Source organism: Neoarius graeffei, chromosome 21 (assembly GCF_027579695.1).
Source record: "Neoarius graeffei isolate fNeoGra1 chromosome 21, fNeoGra1.pri, whole genome shotgun sequence".
Taxonomy (NCBI): Eukaryota; Metazoa; Chordata; class Actinopteri; order Siluriformes; family Ariidae; genus Neoarius; species Neoarius graeffei.
The window spans coordinates 14,483,420-14,503,231 of record NC_083589.1 but is presented as its reverse complement, the minus strand read 5'-3'; the positions used below and the strand labels follow the sequence as shown (position 1 = coordinate 14,503,231).

The window sequence follows — 19,812 nt, the reverse complement described above, 5'->3', positions numbered from 1 at the left end:
GAACATTCGACTGCTCTCTGTCCAGCCGGGAGGCAGCAAGAGAGCTCACGGAGCTGTGGCAGGGGTCCTGATCTACCTTGGATTATGCCATTGGGTTCTGGACGTTGGCAGCATCATGCAGATGGAATGAGAGTGCCCTGGTCGACGTGTTCCTACATGGCTTATCCGACGCCATCAAGGATGAACTCATGAATCCAATGGAGCTCCATGGATGAATCCAATGGAGCTGCCATTGGACCGCTCCAGCCTGATGGACCTGGCCAATCATATTGACGCGCGGGTTCTACAATGGAGGAGAGAGAGGAGCCACCGCAACTTCAACCCCTCTCCACCACCTGCCTCATCCGTCAAACCCATGCAGGCAGATCAGGTACAGATGTCAGCGGAGGAACGACTGCGCCAATGGAGCATGGGGGCTTGTTTCTACTGCGGTCAGCAGGGACGCATCTGCCGAGCCTGCCAGCTAAAAGGACGAGCCCACCAGTGAATCGAGGGGCCCTGGTGGGCAATGCTCGGAATCAGTCCCCTGCCAACTGACCGTTGCTCCTCATTATCATCACTCTCAACAACCAGCATCACCATCTTCAGGCGCCTGTCAACTCGGGGGCAGACAGGAACCTGATCTGCTCCACCACTGCCAAGGATCTTGGAATCCTGTTACTCGCCCTGGGGGTCCCTCTCACCATCCTGACACTCAGTGGCACTGGCTTGACCACCATCACTCACTTCACCACTCCGCTCACCCTAAGGATTTCAGGCAATCACTCCAAAACTATACAACTTCACGTCATGAACAACCCTCATGTTCCCATTATTCTTGGATTACCCTGGTTGATGCAGCACAACCCCCACTTAAACTGGACTGACCACACCATCTTAGGCTGGAGTCCTTCCTGCCTCTCCTCCTGCCTGAACTCTGCTCTGCCTCCCACCAAACCATGGAGAAATGCATCACTGAGTCTCTGGCAGCTGGGATCATCTACCCTTCCTCCTCCCCAGCAGGGGTGGGGTTCTTCTTCGTGGAGAAGAAGGACAAGTCACTCCACCCCTGCATTGACTATCGAGGTCTCAACACCATCACAGCCAAGAACTGCTACCCACTACCGCTCATGACTACAGCCTTTGAACTACTCCAGGGAGCTGAGGTGTTCACTAAACTGGACTTATGCAACGCCTATCACCTAGTCAGGATTAGGGAAGGGGACGAGTGGAAGATGGCCTTCAACACCACCACAGGCCACTATTACCCCTTTTCCACCAAATCAGTTCCAGGGCTGGTTCGGAGCCAGTGCTGGTGCTGGTTCACAACTCGTTCAACTTGCGAGCCAGCTGAGAACCAGCTTGCTTTTCCATCACTCGCGGTGCTAAGAGAAGACACGTCATTACGTTGCTGTATACATCAGTTACGTCGTTGTATACATCATTACGTCGCTGTATACGTCAGTTACGTCACTAAATTTGCATAAACCTTGGCGCGAATATCGAAGCAAAAACAATGCGGAAGCAGCAGCAGCAACAACAACAACAATAATAATAATAATGGATGACTTCGTGTTTGTACAGCTGCTGCTTCTCATTGCTTAAAAATGGCGATCTTTTGCAGTCTTGTTATTGTTGTCGGTCTTAACAACTCTGCCCCCCCCGCTGACATAAGTGGTTCTTTCCTCTGGCCCAGCAGAGAGTTGGTGCTAGCCTGGAACCGGTTTTTCTGGCCCCAGAGCTAGTTCTTTGTCTGTGGAAACAGAAAACCTGGTTCCAAACTAAGCACTGGCCCCGAACCAGCCCTGGAACTGCTTTGGTGGAAAAGGGGCATATGAGTACCTCATAGTCCCTTTCAGCCTGACTAATGTGCCTGCAGTATTCCAGGCACTGGTTAATGATGTCTTGAGGGACTTTCTTAACGCCTTTGTCTTTGTTTACCTGGACAATAACTTGATTTTCTCTCACTCCCTGGAGGAACATCGGGGTCACGTCCAGCTGATTCTTCAACGCCTGCTGGAGATTAAGCTGTTTGTTAAGGCAGAGAAGAGCCAGTTCCACCAAAGCTCTGTCTCATTCCTGGGGTTCATCATTTCACCAGCCAAGATCCAGATGGACCCCCTCAAGCTGGAGGCAGTCGCTGACTGGCCCACCCCATCTTCGAGATGAGAGCTCCAGCACTTCCTGGGGTTCGGCAACTTTTACAGGCGTTTCATCTGCAACTTCAGCACGGTGGCCGGACCTCTCTCAGCCCTGACCTCGACCAAGACCAAGTTCAAGTGGGGGGAGGAAGCAGAGAAAGCCTTTTCCAGTCTCAAGCACAGGTTTACCATAGCTCCCATTCTCACCATACCCGATTCTACCAAGCAGTTTATTGTCAAGGTCGACGCCTCCCAGTCAGGAGTCAGAGCCATCCTTTCCCAGAGGGCCAACAACAACAAGGTCCACCCATGCTCCTTCTCCCACTGGCTATCCCTAGCCGAATGAAACTACGACATTGGCGACTGAGAACTACTGGCCGTGAAACTAGCCTTGGAGGAGTGGAGGCACTGGCTCGAGGTATCTGACCTCCCGTTCCTAGTCTGGACCGACCATAAAAAGCTGGAGTACCTCATGTCTGCCAAATGTCTCAACTCCCATCAATCCCGTTGGTCTCTTCTTCTCCCAATTCAACTTCACACTCTCCTACCGCCCAGGCTCCAAGAACGGCAAGCCTTGTCCAGGATGTTCTCTTCCCACCAAGAGGAGTCCAAGCCACCTGAGACTATCCTTCCTCCACACTGCCTGGTGGGAGCTGCTATTCTAGAAGTTGAGATGCTCATGCAGAAGGCCCTGGAGCAGGACCCCAGTGAAGGTAACTCCAAGAATATTCCTCGTAACCATCTGTTTGTTCCCTGTCATGTGCAAACTCAGGTGCTACAGTGGGGTCACGGTTCCAAGCTGGCCTGTCATTCGGGAGCCGACCGAACCCTGGCTCTCATCCAGCAGCACTTTTAGTGGCCATCCATCAAGGAGGATGTCCAGGAGTTTGTGGCAGCCTGCGACACATGCTTCCAGAACAAGACAGCCAATTGACCCCCTGCTGGCTTACTAAGACCCCTTCCTACTCCACATCACCCTTGGTCTCACATTGCCCTGGACATCATCACCAGACTCCCCAACTCAGGTGGCAATACATGCATCCTCACTGTCATTGACCATTTTTCTAAGACCGTCCATTTCATTCCTCTGCCCAAGCTCCCCTCAGCCAAAGAGACCGCAGAACTACTCATCCACCATGTTTTCCGCCTACACATGGTCTGCCTACCAACATAGTTTCTGACTGGGGTCCTCAGTTCACTGCACAGTTCTGGAAAGCCTTCTGCAAACTCATCAGGGCCACCTGTAGTCTCTCCTCAGGCTTCCACCCACAGACCAACGGCCAGGCAGAATGGGCAAACCAGGCTTTGGAGGTTGCACTCAGGTGCATGGCGTCCAGGGATGCCAGTTCTTGGAGCAAGTACCTACCTTGGATCGAATACGCACATAACACTCTCCCTTCCTCTGCCACAGGTCTCTCTCCGTTTCAGTGCTCACTAGGGTACCAACCACCACTGTTCCCCAGCCAGGAGGAGGTGGTCACCGTACCATCAGCCCAGGCCTTTATACACCGCTGCAGGAGAACATGGGCATTGGCCCGGAGAAGACTCATTTGCTCCGCACTCACATCCAAGAAGCAGGCCGACAAACGTCATTCCAAGGCACCCACCTACCGAGTGGGTCAACGAGTTATGCCCTCCACACGCCACCTGCCACTTAGGGCCATCTCTCGCAAGCTGGCACCCAGGTTCCTTGGACCCTTCCTCGTCAAGAAGGTAATCAATCCTTGTTCCGTTAGACTGGCATTACCACTCACCATGCAACGTGTTCACCCTACCTTTCATGTATCACAGCTTAAACGTCTGGTCTCCAGTCCTTTGCTGTCTCCCAGTTCAGTGCAATCCGGATCCGGGATGGGACTTCCATCTTGCCAGCATTCACTTCCTGGTCTGCTCTGCTGTGTATAAATAGGCCGTTCTCAGAAGGGGACTTTGCCAGAACGTCTTGTCTGTTTCTCATGTCGTCTCTGTGCCATTTTTTGCTTCCTGATTTTTGCTCTCTGTTTTGCCTAGTCTTAGCCACAGTTTTTTGTACTCACATTTTGTCTTTTTTTTTCTTGTTTTTTGCACTTTGGTTGTTGTCTGAACAATTTTCATGTTTTTTTTTTTCATATTAGCACTTTGTCTTTGTCTACCTCATTGTTGTCTGGATTATTTTTGCTATTATTGTTTGTTGACCTTTTTTTTGGACTTTTATTCACTGGATTTTCTGGTTTGTGTTCTGCTATTGGATCCTAATTCATCACATCTCGCCACCCTTAACAGTAATGGAAAATTATTCTAATGTGTTAACAATAAAATTCAGCTAATAGAAAACAAAACCCTGACTGAATTATCCAGTGATTATTTCTCCACCAATGTAAGCAGAAATAAAGATCAGTTTAGTGAAGAAATTATGACAATCCTCTGGACAGTCAACTGCAGCAAGTGATTTTTACCTCAGAAAAAGTGATCAGATGGAAACTGATGTGGATGTTGCTGATAATAAAAATGATAATGAGCATTTAGAAGAAGAAGAAACCTTTATTTGTCACATGCACACTTCAAGCACAGTGAAATTCATCCTCTGCATTTAACCCATCTGAAGCAGTGAACACACGTGCGCACACACCCAGAGCAGTGGGCAGCCACACTAGAGCGCCCGGGGAGCAGTCAGGGGTTAAGTACCTTGCTCAAGGGCACTTCAGCCCAAGGCCCCCCCATGTTAACCTAACTGCATGTCTTTGGACTGTGGAGGAAACCGGAGCACCCAGAGGAAACCCACACAGACACAGGGAGAACATGCAAACTCCACACAGAAAGGCCCTCGCCGGCCACTGGGTTTGAACCCAGAACCTTCTTGCTGTGAGGTGACCGTGCTAACCACTACACCACCGTGCCGTGAACTGTAAGTTTACTATTATAAACTTACAATTCTTTAAAATTTTTCACTAACATTAGCTTATAAGTAAGGGATAATGTTCAGTGAGCTAGTCATTATTGCACAATAAACCCTGACAGGGTGATGCAGGACATGAAGTGGAGGTCTTGAATCACCCTGTCGGGGTGTATTTTGCCATCCCACTTATTAAACGGCTACTTAATAAAGAAATCAATAATTTGACAAAAATATTTATTTAAAAATTGAATTTATTGATTTAAAATTGGGAGTGGCATGTTGGTACAGTGGTTATCACTGCCTCCTCACAGCAAAAAGGTTCTGGGTTAGAACCATGTGGCCGACTGGAGCCTTTCTGTGTGGAGTTGACTTATTCTCTTCATGCCTGCGTGGGTTTCCTCCAGGTGCTCCAGTTTCTTCCCACAGTCTAAAGACATGTGGATTAGTCAATGGGTTGATCTAAAATGCCCATAGGTGTGAATGTAAGTGTGAATGGTTGTTTGTCTCTGTGTTAGCCCTGTAACAGGGCCTGCCCAGGATATACCCAGTCTCTTGCCCAAAGTTAGTTAGTTGGCTCCAACTTCCTCTGTAACCTTGACAAATAAGCAGTATGGATAATGAATGGATGGATGGATTTAAAAATAATTTTATTGATTAAAAATTATTTTATCGCTTACACTAATGACATGGTTTATAGCAGCGGTCTATTATACTTAACAACAGTCTGTTATGAAGAAATAACAGATCACTGAGTGGCATAACTGACCACTCAGAATAGAGCAGTGTAATAAATTAGGTTATAAATGTCAAATCAAGCCAATTTATTTGTATAGCACTTTTAACAATCGACATTGTTGCAAAATAGCTTGACAAAAAAATAAAGATTTCAAACATATGAACCAATAAATTTATCCCTAAATTTAGAGGTATGCATGGAGTCTTTCTGTGGAATTGGAAATAAATATTTTACATATAACCATATGTTCTATATTTTCAATTTCAGGTTTATCAGACTTGCTGAACTATAATACACACTTTAACTTGTGGTTGAGATATGTGCAAAAGAGAAACATAGTATTTCAGTTAAGGAAAACTTATAATTTTCAGAACTATGTTACATTTTGTGAAGGGATTTCACAGGCCACCACACAATGAAGCTACATACTCTTTTTCCTCTCCACAGATTATCAACCTGTTTGTGGCTGTTATAATGGACAATTTTGACTATCTGACGCGAGATTGGTCCATACTAGGACCACATCATCTTGATGAGTTCAAGAGGATATGGGCAGAGTATGATCCTGAGGCAAAGTTAGTCATTTTTGTTCTTTTGTTTACTCTTGAATGTATGGTTTAAAAAATAGTTGTACCTGAGGTTGTTTATGATGAATGCACAAACAGATAGTGGTATGCATATCTTGCGTCTTATGCATATCTCCAGCAATTAATGGTATCTTATATCCTGAAATCTGATGTAATTCATAGAAGAAGCAATGTTATTTGATCATTCACCTTAAGGTGCCTTAAATTGGGCAGATACAGAACACAACTTACCTTGGTAGCAAAACCCCCCAAGTAGGGGATCCAAAAGCTTTCCAAAAACATCCAAAACAATGTTTATGTGAAATCCTGTTAGATATTTTTTTCACATACATATTTAACATGTTTTTCATTGCAGACACTTCAATTTCAAGGGTTAGACTCCTGTAACATATAAGCATAAAAGTTAGAGTCTCATGAAAACTTGATAAAAATTCATATATTACAGTATCTTGTAAAAGTATTCATCCCCCTTGGTGTTTGTCCTGTTTTGTTACATTACAAGCTGTAATTAAAATGGATTTTTGAGGGGTTAGCACCATTTGATTTACACAGCATGCTTACCATTTTTAAAGGTGTATTTATTTATTTATGTGACAGAAGCAATAATTAAGATGAAAAAAACAGAAATCTGGAGTGTGCACAGGTATTCATCCTCCAAAGTCAACACTTTGTCGAGCCATCTTTTACTACAATTACAGCTGCAGGTCTCTTGGGGTATGTATCTATTAGCTTAGCACATCTAGCCATTTGGATTTGTGTCCATTCCTCAAGACAAAACTGCTCCAACATCTTCAAATTAGATGGGTTGCATTGGTGTACAGCAATCTTCAAGTTATGCCATAGATTCTCAATTGGATTGAGGTCTGAGCTTTGACTAGGCCATTTTCCAAGTCATTTAAATGTTTCCCTTTCAACCACTCCATTGTAGTTTTAGCAGTATGTTTAGGCTCATTGTCCTGCTGGAATGTGAACCTTCATCTCATTCTCAAACCTCTGGCTGACTCCAACAGGTTTTCCTCCAGAATTGTGCTGTGTTTTCCTCTAGTGTTGCCGTGTATTTAGTGCCATCCATCTTTCCTTCAATCCTGACCAGCTTTCCTGTCCCTGCAGATGAAAAACATCCCCACAGCATGATGCTGCCACCACTATGCTTCACTGTAAGAATGGTGTTTTCAGGGTGATGGGAAGTGTTGGGTTTGTGCCACACACACTGTTTCCCATGATGGCCAAAAAGTTCAATTTTAGTCTCAGCTGAGCAGAGAATCTTCTTCCATGTGTTTGGGGAGTCTACCACATGCTGTTGGGCACACTCCAAACATGTTTTCTTATTTTTTTTTCTTTAAGCATTGGCTTTTTTTCTGGCCACTCTTACATAAAGCCCTGTTCTGTGGAGTGTACAGCTTAAAGTGGTCCTATGGACGGATATTCCCATCTCTGTTGTGGATCTTTGCAGCTTCTTCAGTGTTATCTTTGGTGTCTTTGATGCAGCTCTGATTAATGCCCTCCTTTCCTGGTCTGAGTTTTGGTGGGTGGCCCTTTCTTGTCAGGTTTGTAGTGGTGCTATTTTCTTTCCATTTTGCTGTCATGGATTTAATGGATATTCAAAGTTTGGGATTTTTTTTTAACCCAACCCTGATCTATACTTCTCCACAACTTTGTCTCTGACATGCTTGGATTGCCCCTTGGTTTTCATGTTGCTTGCTTAGAAGTGTTGCAGGGTCCTTCCAGAACAGGTTGATTTATACAGACATCATGTGACAGATCAGATGACATTTTGATTGCACACATGTAGATCTTAATCAACTAATTATGTGACCTTATGAAATTAGTTAGTTGGACCATCTCTTATTTTGGGATTTCATGGGAAAGGGGGTGAATACCTATGCAAACTCCAGATTTCTGTTTTTTTTTTTTTTCATCTTAATTATTGTTTGTGTCACAATCAAAAACAACTGCACATTTAAACTGGTAGGCATGTTGTGTAAATCAAATGGTGCTAACCCCCCAAAAAGTCCATTTTAATGCCAGTTTGTAATGCAACAAAACAAGACAAACACCAGGGGGGAGGAATACTTTTGCAAGACACTGTATATCACCTATACCGGTATGTTACCTAACATTTCAAACTCTCCTGCAGAAGGTAAACTAATAACACTTCAGGGATGAATTTTTTAAGTGTGAAATTAGAGTTTACCTGTTGTCTTTATCTTTGGAGCCAGTAATAAATCCAAGCTTATTGTGTGTTAACATAGGGGAAGGATTAAGCATCTGGATGTGGTGACTTTGCTTAGAAGGATTCAGCCACCGCTGGGGTTTGGCAAACTCTGTCCCCACAGAGTGGCCTGCAAGGTATATGTACATATCTCCTTACACATGCAGTGTGTGTGTGTGTGTGTGTGTGTGTGTATATATATATATATATATATATATATATATATATATATATATATATATATATGCCTGCTAAAACTGCAGGTTTTTGTGCTGCAGTTTTAATGTGATACAGCAGCAAACAACAAAATTTAACTGAAAAACAGAGAAAGAAAAAACTTACAATAGCTTAATTGCATAAGTGTTCATACCCCTTAACTCATATTGTTAAAGCAGCTTTTGCTTGTAAAAATCATTCAGTCTTTTTGGGTAAGAGTCTACTAACTTAGCACAACTTGATTTGCATAAATACATGGGAATTTCCTGTTCACAGCACTCTTCAAGTCATTCCACAGGTTTTCAATAGGATGTAGATCTGAGCTCTGACTGCGACATTAAAAAACATCCATTCCAAAAATTTTGATCATCTTCTGAAGCTGTTCTTTTATTGACTTGGATTTGTGCTTTGGGTCATTATCATGCTTGCATTTGATTTTTTTTTTTTTTTTTCTGCTGTTTAACAAAGGCCTGCAGGTTTTGTTCCAAATCGATTGGTATTTGATTCTATGATTCTCCATGATTCTCTGTATCTTGACTAGAGCCCCCATCCCAGGTGAAGAAAAGCCGCTTCATAGCATGATTGTACCACCATTATGCTTAACTGTGGTATGATGTTCTTTGGATGATAAGCTGTCTTGTTTTTGCACAAATATATCTTTTAAATTTATGACCAAAAAGTTCTAAATTGAACTCATGAGGCCATAGCACATTTTGCCACATAGATCAAGTGGGTAAAATTTAAGTGGGCTTGGATTTTTTTTTCTTCATGAGAAAGGGCTTCTGTCTAGCCTTTCTACCCCATAGCCCAGACATGCTAAGAATCTGAGAGATTGTTGTTACTATATGCAAGGAGTGACCAGTACATGCAGCTCCTTTAATGTTGCCATATGTCTCTTGGCCTTTGATTTGATTGAACACCTTTATGGCGTTCTGTGGTGCATCTAATGTTCTAGAAATTTTTTGTACCTGTCTTCTGGACGATACCTTTCCACAATGAGAGCCCATGCATGCTTTGTAAGCTGTTCAAAGATCATAGTTTCAGCAGTCAGTTAAAACCAAGAAAGTGTCCAGAAACTCTTATAGAAACAGCTGATCATTAATCAGAATCACTTCATTGAAGACAGTTGTATGATCATTCCTTTTGAAAATGAGTTTGAATGAGATTCATTAATTCTAAGCACAGTCACTTCCCCATTATAAAACGGTGTGGACACATACAACCAGGTTATTCTAGGTTATTTATTTTCATTGTTTTTTCTTAAAACCTCATTTGTTTTTCACTTGAATTTTGTTAGTTGCTGCATCACATTAAAGGTGGCAAAAGGTCTGACATCATTTATCTCAGTTAATTTCTTTATATCGCTAAAACCTGCAAATTAAACAAGGGAGTATAGACTTTTGATATTCACTCAACACACACAAGCCGTAAAAATCACAACACGTGTCCACCCTTACTTGTAATGTATGTGATGATTTTCTTTCTTTCTTTTTCAGCGCCTGGTATCCATGAACATGCCTCTAAACAGTGATGGAACAGTAATGTTTAATGCTACTCTGTTTGCCTTGGTCCGCACAGCCCTTCGCATTAAAACTGAAGGTATAATATGCTCCACTCAAGTGATATCATACTTATAATCTTGGTTAAGTTATAGTTAGCTCCAATAGTGCTGAGACAATATACATGCTATACATATAGATCAAGGAATATTAACACTTTGTGTGGTGTTAGGTAATCTGGAGCAGGCAAACGAAGAACTGAGGGCAATCGTAAAAAAAATCTGGAAGAGGACTAGTATGAAGTTGCTGGACCAGGTTGTTCCCCCAGCAGGAGGTCAGTGATGATCTTGAGTGTTGGTGCTTGCTTAATGAAACACTTTACAATAATCAGTCAATCAATCAATCAATCAATCAATCAATCAATCAATCAATCAATCAATCAATCAAACAAACAAACAAACAAACAAACAAACAAACAAACAAACAAAAAAATTAGATAGATAGATAGATAGATAGATAGATAGATAGATAGATAGATAGATAGATAGATAGATAGATAGATAGATAGATGCAGGAGATGTGGGTAAATTATTACGATTAAATGAAGTATTAGAAATTATTCTTAAGATCAAATGAAAAAATATGTACACATGCAGTGAATTTAACTGATTTCTAAGACAATTAGGTAACTGGCTGGAAAAAAAGCTGAATGGCAGACCTACAGAAGAATTTAGAGTAATCTTAAATGGGCAAATAGCACTGGTTATTCTGATACTGAAGATATCGCAAAGCAAGAGTGGATCTACTTCACACACTAATTACAGTTAATATCAGAAATGTTAGTGACTTACAGATGCAGTTACGGAAAAGAGTCCGTAGCAAACTGGTAAACAAATCCAAATTGTAATCCAAAGCACAGTCAGGGGAAGCAAGGGTCCTGCAAGGTGTAGTCAGAGTGTCAGAGGCAGAGCAAAGATCAAAGTAAGGAAAGGCAGAAGCAAGGTGGTAAACAGAGATAAGCATAGCAGAATATCAAAGGCTTGGTATGGTCAGGTATGTAAACACTGAATGATACTTCATGTTTAGTAGATGGAGGAAGAGTGCGTAAGTATGTTTGGTGGTAATTTGGGGAATGTGGACCAAGTGCGGCACAATTAGAATCTGGGAGCACTTCTTCTTTTGGGATGACCTCGGCTTCATGGTGCTGGTTTTTTGGGCTGCCTGGAATGAAATTCTTGCTTGAGCAGTGGGTCCAAGATGTCCCTGGCTGGGACCCAACTGTGTTCCTCAGATCCGTAACCCTCTCAGTCCACCAAGTACTTGATGTTACCCTGTTTGTGGCATGAGTTAAGGATTTTGCCTACCGAGTGCACGGGTTCTACCTCCAGGTTAAGAGATGCTGGGGGTGACATGACTGAGGTATCACTTGTTGGGGCCCTGAGATGGTTGCCTTTAGGAAGGAAATGTGAAAGGTAGGTGGCAGGCAGCAGTGCTGAGGGAGTTCTAGCTTGTTTGACACCTCATTGATTTTCTGGAGGATCTTGAAGGGGCCAATGTACTTGGTACTGAGTTTCTTGCAGTTGTTGGGGTCTTGTATGCCCCTTGTGGAAACCCATACTCTATCTCCAGGGATGTACACAGGTGTCTCACCTCTATGGCTTTTGGCAAAGTGCTTATATCTCCTGAACACCTGTTTGAGGCGTTGATGGCCACACTCCCAAACTTAGGAACCATTGATTGACAGCCAGTATGTTAGTGGTGGAGTCATCCCGGGGAAAGAGTAGAGGCTGATATTCCAGTATGCACTGAAATGGCATGAGCTGTAGAGCTAAATATCTTAATGAATTCTGTGCACACTCTGCCCAGTGTAAGAATTGGGCCCAACCCCTCTGGTTCTCCATACAGAATAAGCACCCGATTCCTTGGCTCATTCTACCTAGCCGTTGGACTGGGGTTGGTGGCCGGAGGTCAGGCTGACTGAGATCCCTAGTTAATCCATGAATTTGGACCAGAGTTTAGATGTAAATTGGGGAATCTAGTCACACATTATGTCCTCCAGGATGCCAAAATAGCAGCAGACCTGTAAGAAAATCAGTTCTGCTGTTTCAGAGACTGAGGGAAGGCTGGGCAGAGGGCTGAGTCTGAGGGACTTGGACAATCGATCTACAGTGGTGCTTGAAAGTTTGTGAACCCTTTAGAATTTTCTATATTTCTGCATAAATATGACCTAAAACATCATCAGATTTTCACACAAGTCCTAAAAGTAGATAAAGAAAACCCAGTTAAACAAATGAAAAAAAAATATTATACTTGGTCATTTGTTTATTGAGGAAAATGGTCCAATATTACGTATCTGTGAGTGGCAAAAGTATGTGAACTTTTGCTTTCAGTATCTGGTGTGACCCCCTTGTGCAGCAATAACTGCAACTAAACATTTCCGGTAACTGTTGATCAGTCCTGCACACCGACTTGGAGGAATTTTAGCGCATTCCTCCATACAGAACAGCTTCAACTCTGGGATGTTGGTGGATTTCCTCACATGAACTGCTTGTTTCAGGTCCTTCTACAACATTTCGATTGGATTAAGGTCAGGATTTTGACTTGGCCATTCCAAAACTGTCACAGTCTGGTCCAGTCCATCCATACCTGAGTTTGTGGGACTTCCACGCCGGCTCCAGGCCAGATCCGGGACAGGAATTCAGTCCTGCCCTCCTGGAGGCCATCTTCCCTGAAGCGGCACTCCCACACCTGCTACCACTCCTCTCCCATCAGCCAGGGCCTACTTAAGAGCTGTTTGGAGCTACTCCTGTTGCCAGACTGTCTCTTACAGACTTTCCTCACCTCGCTAAAGCCCTATGGTATTGTGAATTCTGTATTCCCCCTGCCTGTATTGTTCTGTGTTTTTGTCTAGTTTTCTGTCCAGTTTTTTGCCCCTGTTTTACCTGCCTGTTCCTCTGGATTGTGTTTTTTGCTTCCTCTGCCTGGGTTTCCCTTGTCCCTGTTTTCTTCAGTTTTTGTGAAGATTTTTCTGTCCTGTTTTTGTCCCTGACCATGCCTGCCTGCTCTTCTGTGTTTTGACCTCTTGGGCCATTCTTTGACCACCGATTTTGCCTGAGCCCTATTGTACCTCTGCCCCGCACTTCATTAAAGAAGTTTCTTTTGTACACAGTCTTGAGTCTGCTCTTGGGTCCTCACTTCACCTCAGCTTGCCATTTCTGACAAAAGAATTAACTTTATTCTTCTTTAACCATTCTTTGGTAGAACGACTTGTGTTCTTAGGGTCGTTGTCTTGCTGCATGACCCTAGCCTGGGCCCGCCCATCCTAAGCATGACGCAACACGAGGGCCTGTTGCGAGCTTAGTCTGGCCAGGCAAGCTATCTACAGCTCTTCCAAGCTCCCGAAAAATCGGGAGCCATTCAACTTTGAGCATCTCCAACGGCCCTGGGTAGAGGCGTGTTCAAGGCAGTGACGTAGTAGAACTGCGACCGGAAGCCATAGATTGTTTACAGAATCTATGCTGGAAGCGCTTCATTCACTAGAAACATTAGGAACATGGAGCAAGTTCTCATTGAAAACGGAGCAAAGAGCAGCCCTGGAGGTATTTATTGAAAGGAAGGACGTTATCGCCTTGCTCCCGACCAGCGTTGGTAAGAGTTTAATCTACCAGTTAGCCCCGTCGCATCACATACGTCAGAGGAAAGAGTGATATGATTGGTTTAAGCTTTGTCACAGCCTTTTCTGGCTTCGACCAGTAGCAAACTGAGGCATTTCAGGGAGGCGGGTCAACCACGCACTTTGGGAAATGGTTGGGCTTAATATCTTTGCCAGACCAAATGCTCGCACAGCTTTGAAGTCACGTTAGCCAGACTAGCATGACCCACCTTCTCTTGAGATTCAGTTCATGGACAGATGTCCTGACATTTTCCTTTAGAATTTGCTGGTATAATTCAGAATGCATTGTTCCATCAATGATGGGAAGCTGTCTTGGCCCAGATGCAGCAAAACAGGCCCAAACCATGATACTACCACCACCATGTTTCACAGATTGGATAAGGTTCTTATGCTGGAATGCAGTATTTTCCTTTCTCCAAACATAACTGGAACAGTTCCTGATGTGGGTGGAGCACAGAAGCACGGCAGGCAAGCGTTGATGTTCACATACACACTTTTTATTGTCCTTATTTTGGCTTTTCAGCTTGATGCATGCATTCATTCATTCATTCATTCAGTCACACACATGCGTTGGGGTCGGGGAGTTCCTCTTCTCTGCTCTCCCCCTCCTTTTACAACCCCGATTCGAAAAAAGTTGGGACAAAGTACAAATTGTAAATAAAAACGGAATGCAATAACTTACAAATCTCAAAAACTGATATTGTATTCACAATAGAACATAGACAACATATCAAATGTCAAAAGTGAGACACGTTGAAATTTCATGACAGCAACACATCTCAAAAAAGTTGGGACAGGGGCAATAAGAGGCTGGAAAAGTTAAAGGTACAAAAAAGGAACAGCTGGAGGACCAAATTGCAACTCATTAGGTCAATTGGCAATAGGTCATTAACATGACTGGGTATAAAAAGAGCATCTTGGAGTGGCAGCGGCTCTCAGAAGTAAAGATGGGAAGAGAATCACCAATCCCCCTAATTCTGCACCGACAAATAGTGGAGCAATATCAGAAAGGAGTTCGACAGTGTAAAATTGCAAAGGGTTTGAACATATCATCATCTACAGTGTATAATATCATCAAAAGATTCAGAGAATCTGGAAGAATCTCTGTGCGTAAGGGTCAAGGCTGGAAAACCATACTGGGTGCCCGTGATCTTCGGGCCCTTAGACGGCACTGCATCACATACAGGCATGCTTCTGTATTGGAAATCACAAAATGGGCTCAGGAATATTTCCAGAGAACATTATCTGTGAACACGATTCACTGTGCCATCCGCCGTTGCCAGCTAAAACTCTATAGTTCAAAGAAGAAGCCATATCTAAACATGATCCAGAAGCGCAGACGTCTTCTCTGGGCCAAGGCTCATTTAAAATGGACTGTGGCAAAGTGGAAAACTGTTCTGTGATCAGATGAATCAAAAGTTGAAGTTCTTTATGGAAATCAGGGACGCCGTGTCATTCGGACTCAAGAGGAGAAGGATGACCCAAGTTGTTATCAGTGCTCAGTTCAGAAGCCTGCATCTCTGATGGTATGGGGTTGCATTAGTGCGTGTGGCATGGGCAGCTTACACATCTGGAAAGATACCATCAATGCTGAAAGGTATATCCAGGTTCTAGAGCAACATATGCTCCCATCCAGATGACGTCTCTTTCAGGGAAGACCTTGCATTTTCCAACATGACAATGCCAAACCACATACTGCATCAATTACAGCATCATGGCTGCATAGAAGAAGGGTCCAGGTACTGAACTGGCCAGCCTGCAGTCCAGATCTTTCACACATAGAAAACATTTGGCGCATCATAAAACGGAAGATATGACAAAAAAGACCTAAGACAGTTGAGCAACTAGAATCCTACATTAGACAAGAATGGGTTAACTTTCCTATCCCTAAACTTGAGCAACTTGTCTCCTCAGTCCCCAGACGTTTACAGACTGTTGTAAAGAGAAAAGGGGATGTCTCACAGTGGTAAACATGGCCTTGTCCCAACTTTTTTGAGATGTGTTGTTGTCATGAAATTTAAAATCACCTAATTTTTCTCTTTAAATGATACATTTTCTCAGTTTAAACATTTGATATGTCATCTATGTTCTATTCTGAATAAAATATGGAATTTTGAAACTTCCACATCATTGCATTCCATTTTTATTTACAATGTGTACTTTGTCCCAACTTTTTTGGAATCGGGGTTGTATGCTCGATCCCTGTGACAAACAAACAAACACACACATTAATGAACACCAGGGCCCTGTACTACGCAGTGGGTTTTCTGGTTTACCAGGGTAACTTCGAGAGTAACTTGATCACGTGCAGCGTAACTTCCCGATTAACCCATACTACAAAAGTTGGCTATGTTCAAACCGAGGTATGCTGCCATGGCAATTTACGCTGCATCTCAAACCTGCTTGTCTCAGGTTATGTTCTTGGTTAACCCGAGGTTTCCAATTAACCACACCCTTTTTAAACACCACCTCTCCACCGACATTTCCTCTAGAGACAATGCCAGCGTACCTGGATGACCCGTGCGATATCGGAGCGCAGATTAGAGATGGGATTTATGGCTCTTTGATGGGATCCGCATCTTTGTGATCAGTTCTTTGAAAAGAGCCGTTCAAAAGACTGGCTCATTTGGCTCTTTTTAAATATTTATTCAGTTTTAAGAAGACTAAAGAATCTGGCTAAAGAAGCCAGATCCCTCTGCTTAGACAGTGACATCAATATTTCTGGACATACCTTTTATATAAAGCAACCTAGACTTACATTATTGTAACCCCTAAACGCTCATAAATAACCATTAAAAAACAATGAGGGCTTCAATGAATGTCCATGCAGAATGGCTTTTCTGTAAAAAAAAAAAAGAACCCACTCAAGAACATAGTTATCAAGAACGCAAGAATATTTTATAGAAAAACACTTGTTTTACAAAAATATTTAAGTCTGAGATACAAAATAGATACAACTACAATAAATATAACACAAGAACTAGTTATCACACAAGAACATTTTAATAGAAAAAACAAACTTTCTATATTAAAAATATTGAAATTGTAACAAAAATAGATACAACTAAACAGTCAGATAAATAGATAAAGTTATAACAAGAACACAAGATTATTTTAATAGGAAAAAACAAACTATTAATGCAAAAAATATATTATTAGAAAAATAGATACAACTAGACAAACAGATAAATAAATAAAATACACAAAAATAGAACCAACAAAATGACGATAGAATAAATTAAATGAACGTCCGTGCAAAGTAGTTTTCCCACAATATTATCATTAATATCACACAACAACATTATAAACTATATACAAAACAATTTGAACTATTAGCAGGGATCCCAGCAGTAATTGAAAAAAAATAGAGGAATGTAAGAAACTATCAGCAGGGGTCAAGGGGGCTGCAAGCCCCCTGAAGCTGTTGAGATTTTAACATTTAAAGATGCTATAGAACACATTTTTTACATAGATTTAACATAGAAAAGCAACAGAATTTAACAATAATGTGTATCTCTTTGATGCCATATTTTGTAATCAATGACATAAGTGGCAAAAAAAAATTGTTATTTATAAAAATTAGATGAAAATGTAGCTTTGAAGAATATACTTCTTCTAACCTGGACACTGTTCCGCTATCTCTTTTATGGACGATATCTTTTTTCCACGACATATTCAAGGCTGTGAAATTGTAAATAAGAAATCCGAGGAAAAGGGGGGATCTGGGGGGCACAGCCCCCCAGCATAAGCCGGGGGTCTGGGGCCCACAGGGCCCCAGACACCAAGCCATTTTAGGTGTTATATGGTGTATTCTGAGCATTTCCTGCAAGTAAAAAATTGATCTCAACAAGTTGTCCAGGGTGTACCCCGCCTTTCGCCCGTAGTCAGCTGGGATAGGCTCCAGCTTGCCTGCGACCCTGTAGAAGGATAAAGCGGCTAGAGATAATGAGATGAGATGAGAAGTAAATATTTGACTAGTCTTGGTCTTCATTTTGCCATATAAAATACCTATCAACAGTTTTCTCTTTTAAAATGAAAGATCCATGTAAAATACCTTGAAAGTGCCTGTATTTTATCTCTTAATCAAAATAAAAGTAAAAAAATGTGTAAATAACAATTTAAAGAAATGTTAATAAAAGAAAACTTTGATAGGCCTTTCAAAATGACTTTGTGAAAAATCATGCTCAATATTTAAGTGAGAGATACCTGTTGTCTTCCAAATTACACTTAATTCTTGTATTATGTCCTGGCTTTTTCCAAGAATCTGTCACAATGTCTCTTGTCTACAGAGCAAAAGTTTAAAAAAACTAATGTTTCTTATCTAATATATTATTTACATCTTTTCTTTTACTTCTGGCTCCTTCTATTCCTCTTTGCATCACTCCCAGCTATTTCTTTCAATTCATCTTTCAGTAAGGCTATTAGTTATTAGTTCTATAGTGTTTGCATTCCTCTATTAAAGCTATTTACAAAATGTTCATAGTCTGTCAAACAGCATCTAATGAAAGTCTTTTAATTTTCTTTTCTTTAACACCATCTCTTTCAGTTTTGCAAACTTGTTCTTTTTCATCTTTTCCTTCAGTCTGTCTGTGTGTTCTTTTCTAGCCCTCTTTGCATCTCTCTCAAACACCTCCTTAGCTTTCCTTTTTGATGGCATGTTAACTATGTCTGATCTTGCACCCTGTAAGTACAAAATTCACGTACGCGGTGCCAGGTCACGTAATAAAACGTAATGCTTGACTGCTCTGTCATTTGCAGTCAAGACGTGTTCCACGCTCAGCTGGCATAAAACTCCGCGAGTCCGGCTGTATTGAGCCGCCGGTCTCGTGCAAGGCGATTAAAACCGACTAGACCCCCCCCCCCCCCCCCAATAATTTTTAATGCAAAAATAGACGTTTTGTGAAGATATTTTTCGCGACAGAATCTGTGGAAATTTCACAGCCCTGCATTTTGAATTAAGTTCAACGCATTAGAAACAAAAGCACGAACGGAGTTAAAACACATTTTCTAGCAAATGGGCGCAGCCATATTGTTTTCTCATTCTATCGCGTATAGTCTCGCGGTATTTACATCAATTTAACTTCCGAGTGTTCCCGAATGTCAACGAGAACAAACGAAGCTGACAAAAACATCGCTAAACAAGCAAACCAAATCAGAACATATTCTGCTGGTCATTTTACTTAAACAAACATTTTTAACGGATATACAAGAGATTTAAAAAAAAAAAAAACACTTTGGCTAGAAAAATAGCGGAATTCTGCTAAATCGCGGACGTCTGGGATCCCTGTATTAGGCAAACAGATAAAACTTGAATAAATAAAAGGCAAATGAATGCTTGCTTGCACGCGCACACACACACACCATTATGAATGATGTTTTTATATTTCATTTTCACCTGTTGCCAGGTGCGTTTGGCACTGCTGTTGCCTCTGAAATGTTCACAGGACATACACCAACTTAGTCAAAGGGACTGAACAGTCAGTCATCCTAATTCATGTGACTCTGTGCACATATATCAGCTTAAGTAGGCTACTCCATGAATTTACCATACCAAATTTTATTCAGGATTTTTTGGACATTAAACAAGCTATATATGACTGGGGCCACGTCGAAGGACCATTTTCTGTGACTTGTGATTGATCATGAAGCTTTCTCTCATCCTATACTTCTGTTCTGGATCATGTAGAAGGGAGAATGTACTTACGCATTTACCTGATCGGCAATTCGTTGCCAACATGCTTGCCACTTCTTATTGGCAGCCGCTGTGTTAGATTTTGCTCTTAATGTTGTTTTGAACTCGTAGCTTTGCATTATGACAGCGCATTCTTCCTCCGTGAAGTACGGCGACCATGCCATTGTGAACAGTGGTGATTTGCGCTGATAACCTCCCCTTT

At 42.1% G+C, this 19,812-nt stretch overlaps 1 protein-coding gene across 1 annotated transcript in view; it reads left to right on the top strand.

The window, feature by feature from the left end:
* The window catches only part of cacna1c (calcium channel, voltage-dependent, L type, alpha 1C subunit), an 880,695-nt gene that overhangs the window by 740,302 nt on the left and 120,581 nt on the right, over positions 1 to 19,812 (top strand). The window contains exons 36-39 of the mRNA XM_060902748.1: positions 6,179 to 6,306; positions 8,571 to 8,667; positions 10,243 to 10,345; positions 10,478 to 10,579. Coding sequence (XP_060758731.1) covers positions 6,179 to 6,306; positions 8,571 to 8,667; positions 10,243 to 10,345; positions 10,478 to 10,579 — 430 coding nt within the window. The remainder of the gene's footprint in view (positions 1 to 6,178; positions 6,307 to 8,570; positions 8,668 to 10,242; positions 10,346 to 10,477; positions 10,580 to 19,812) is intronic.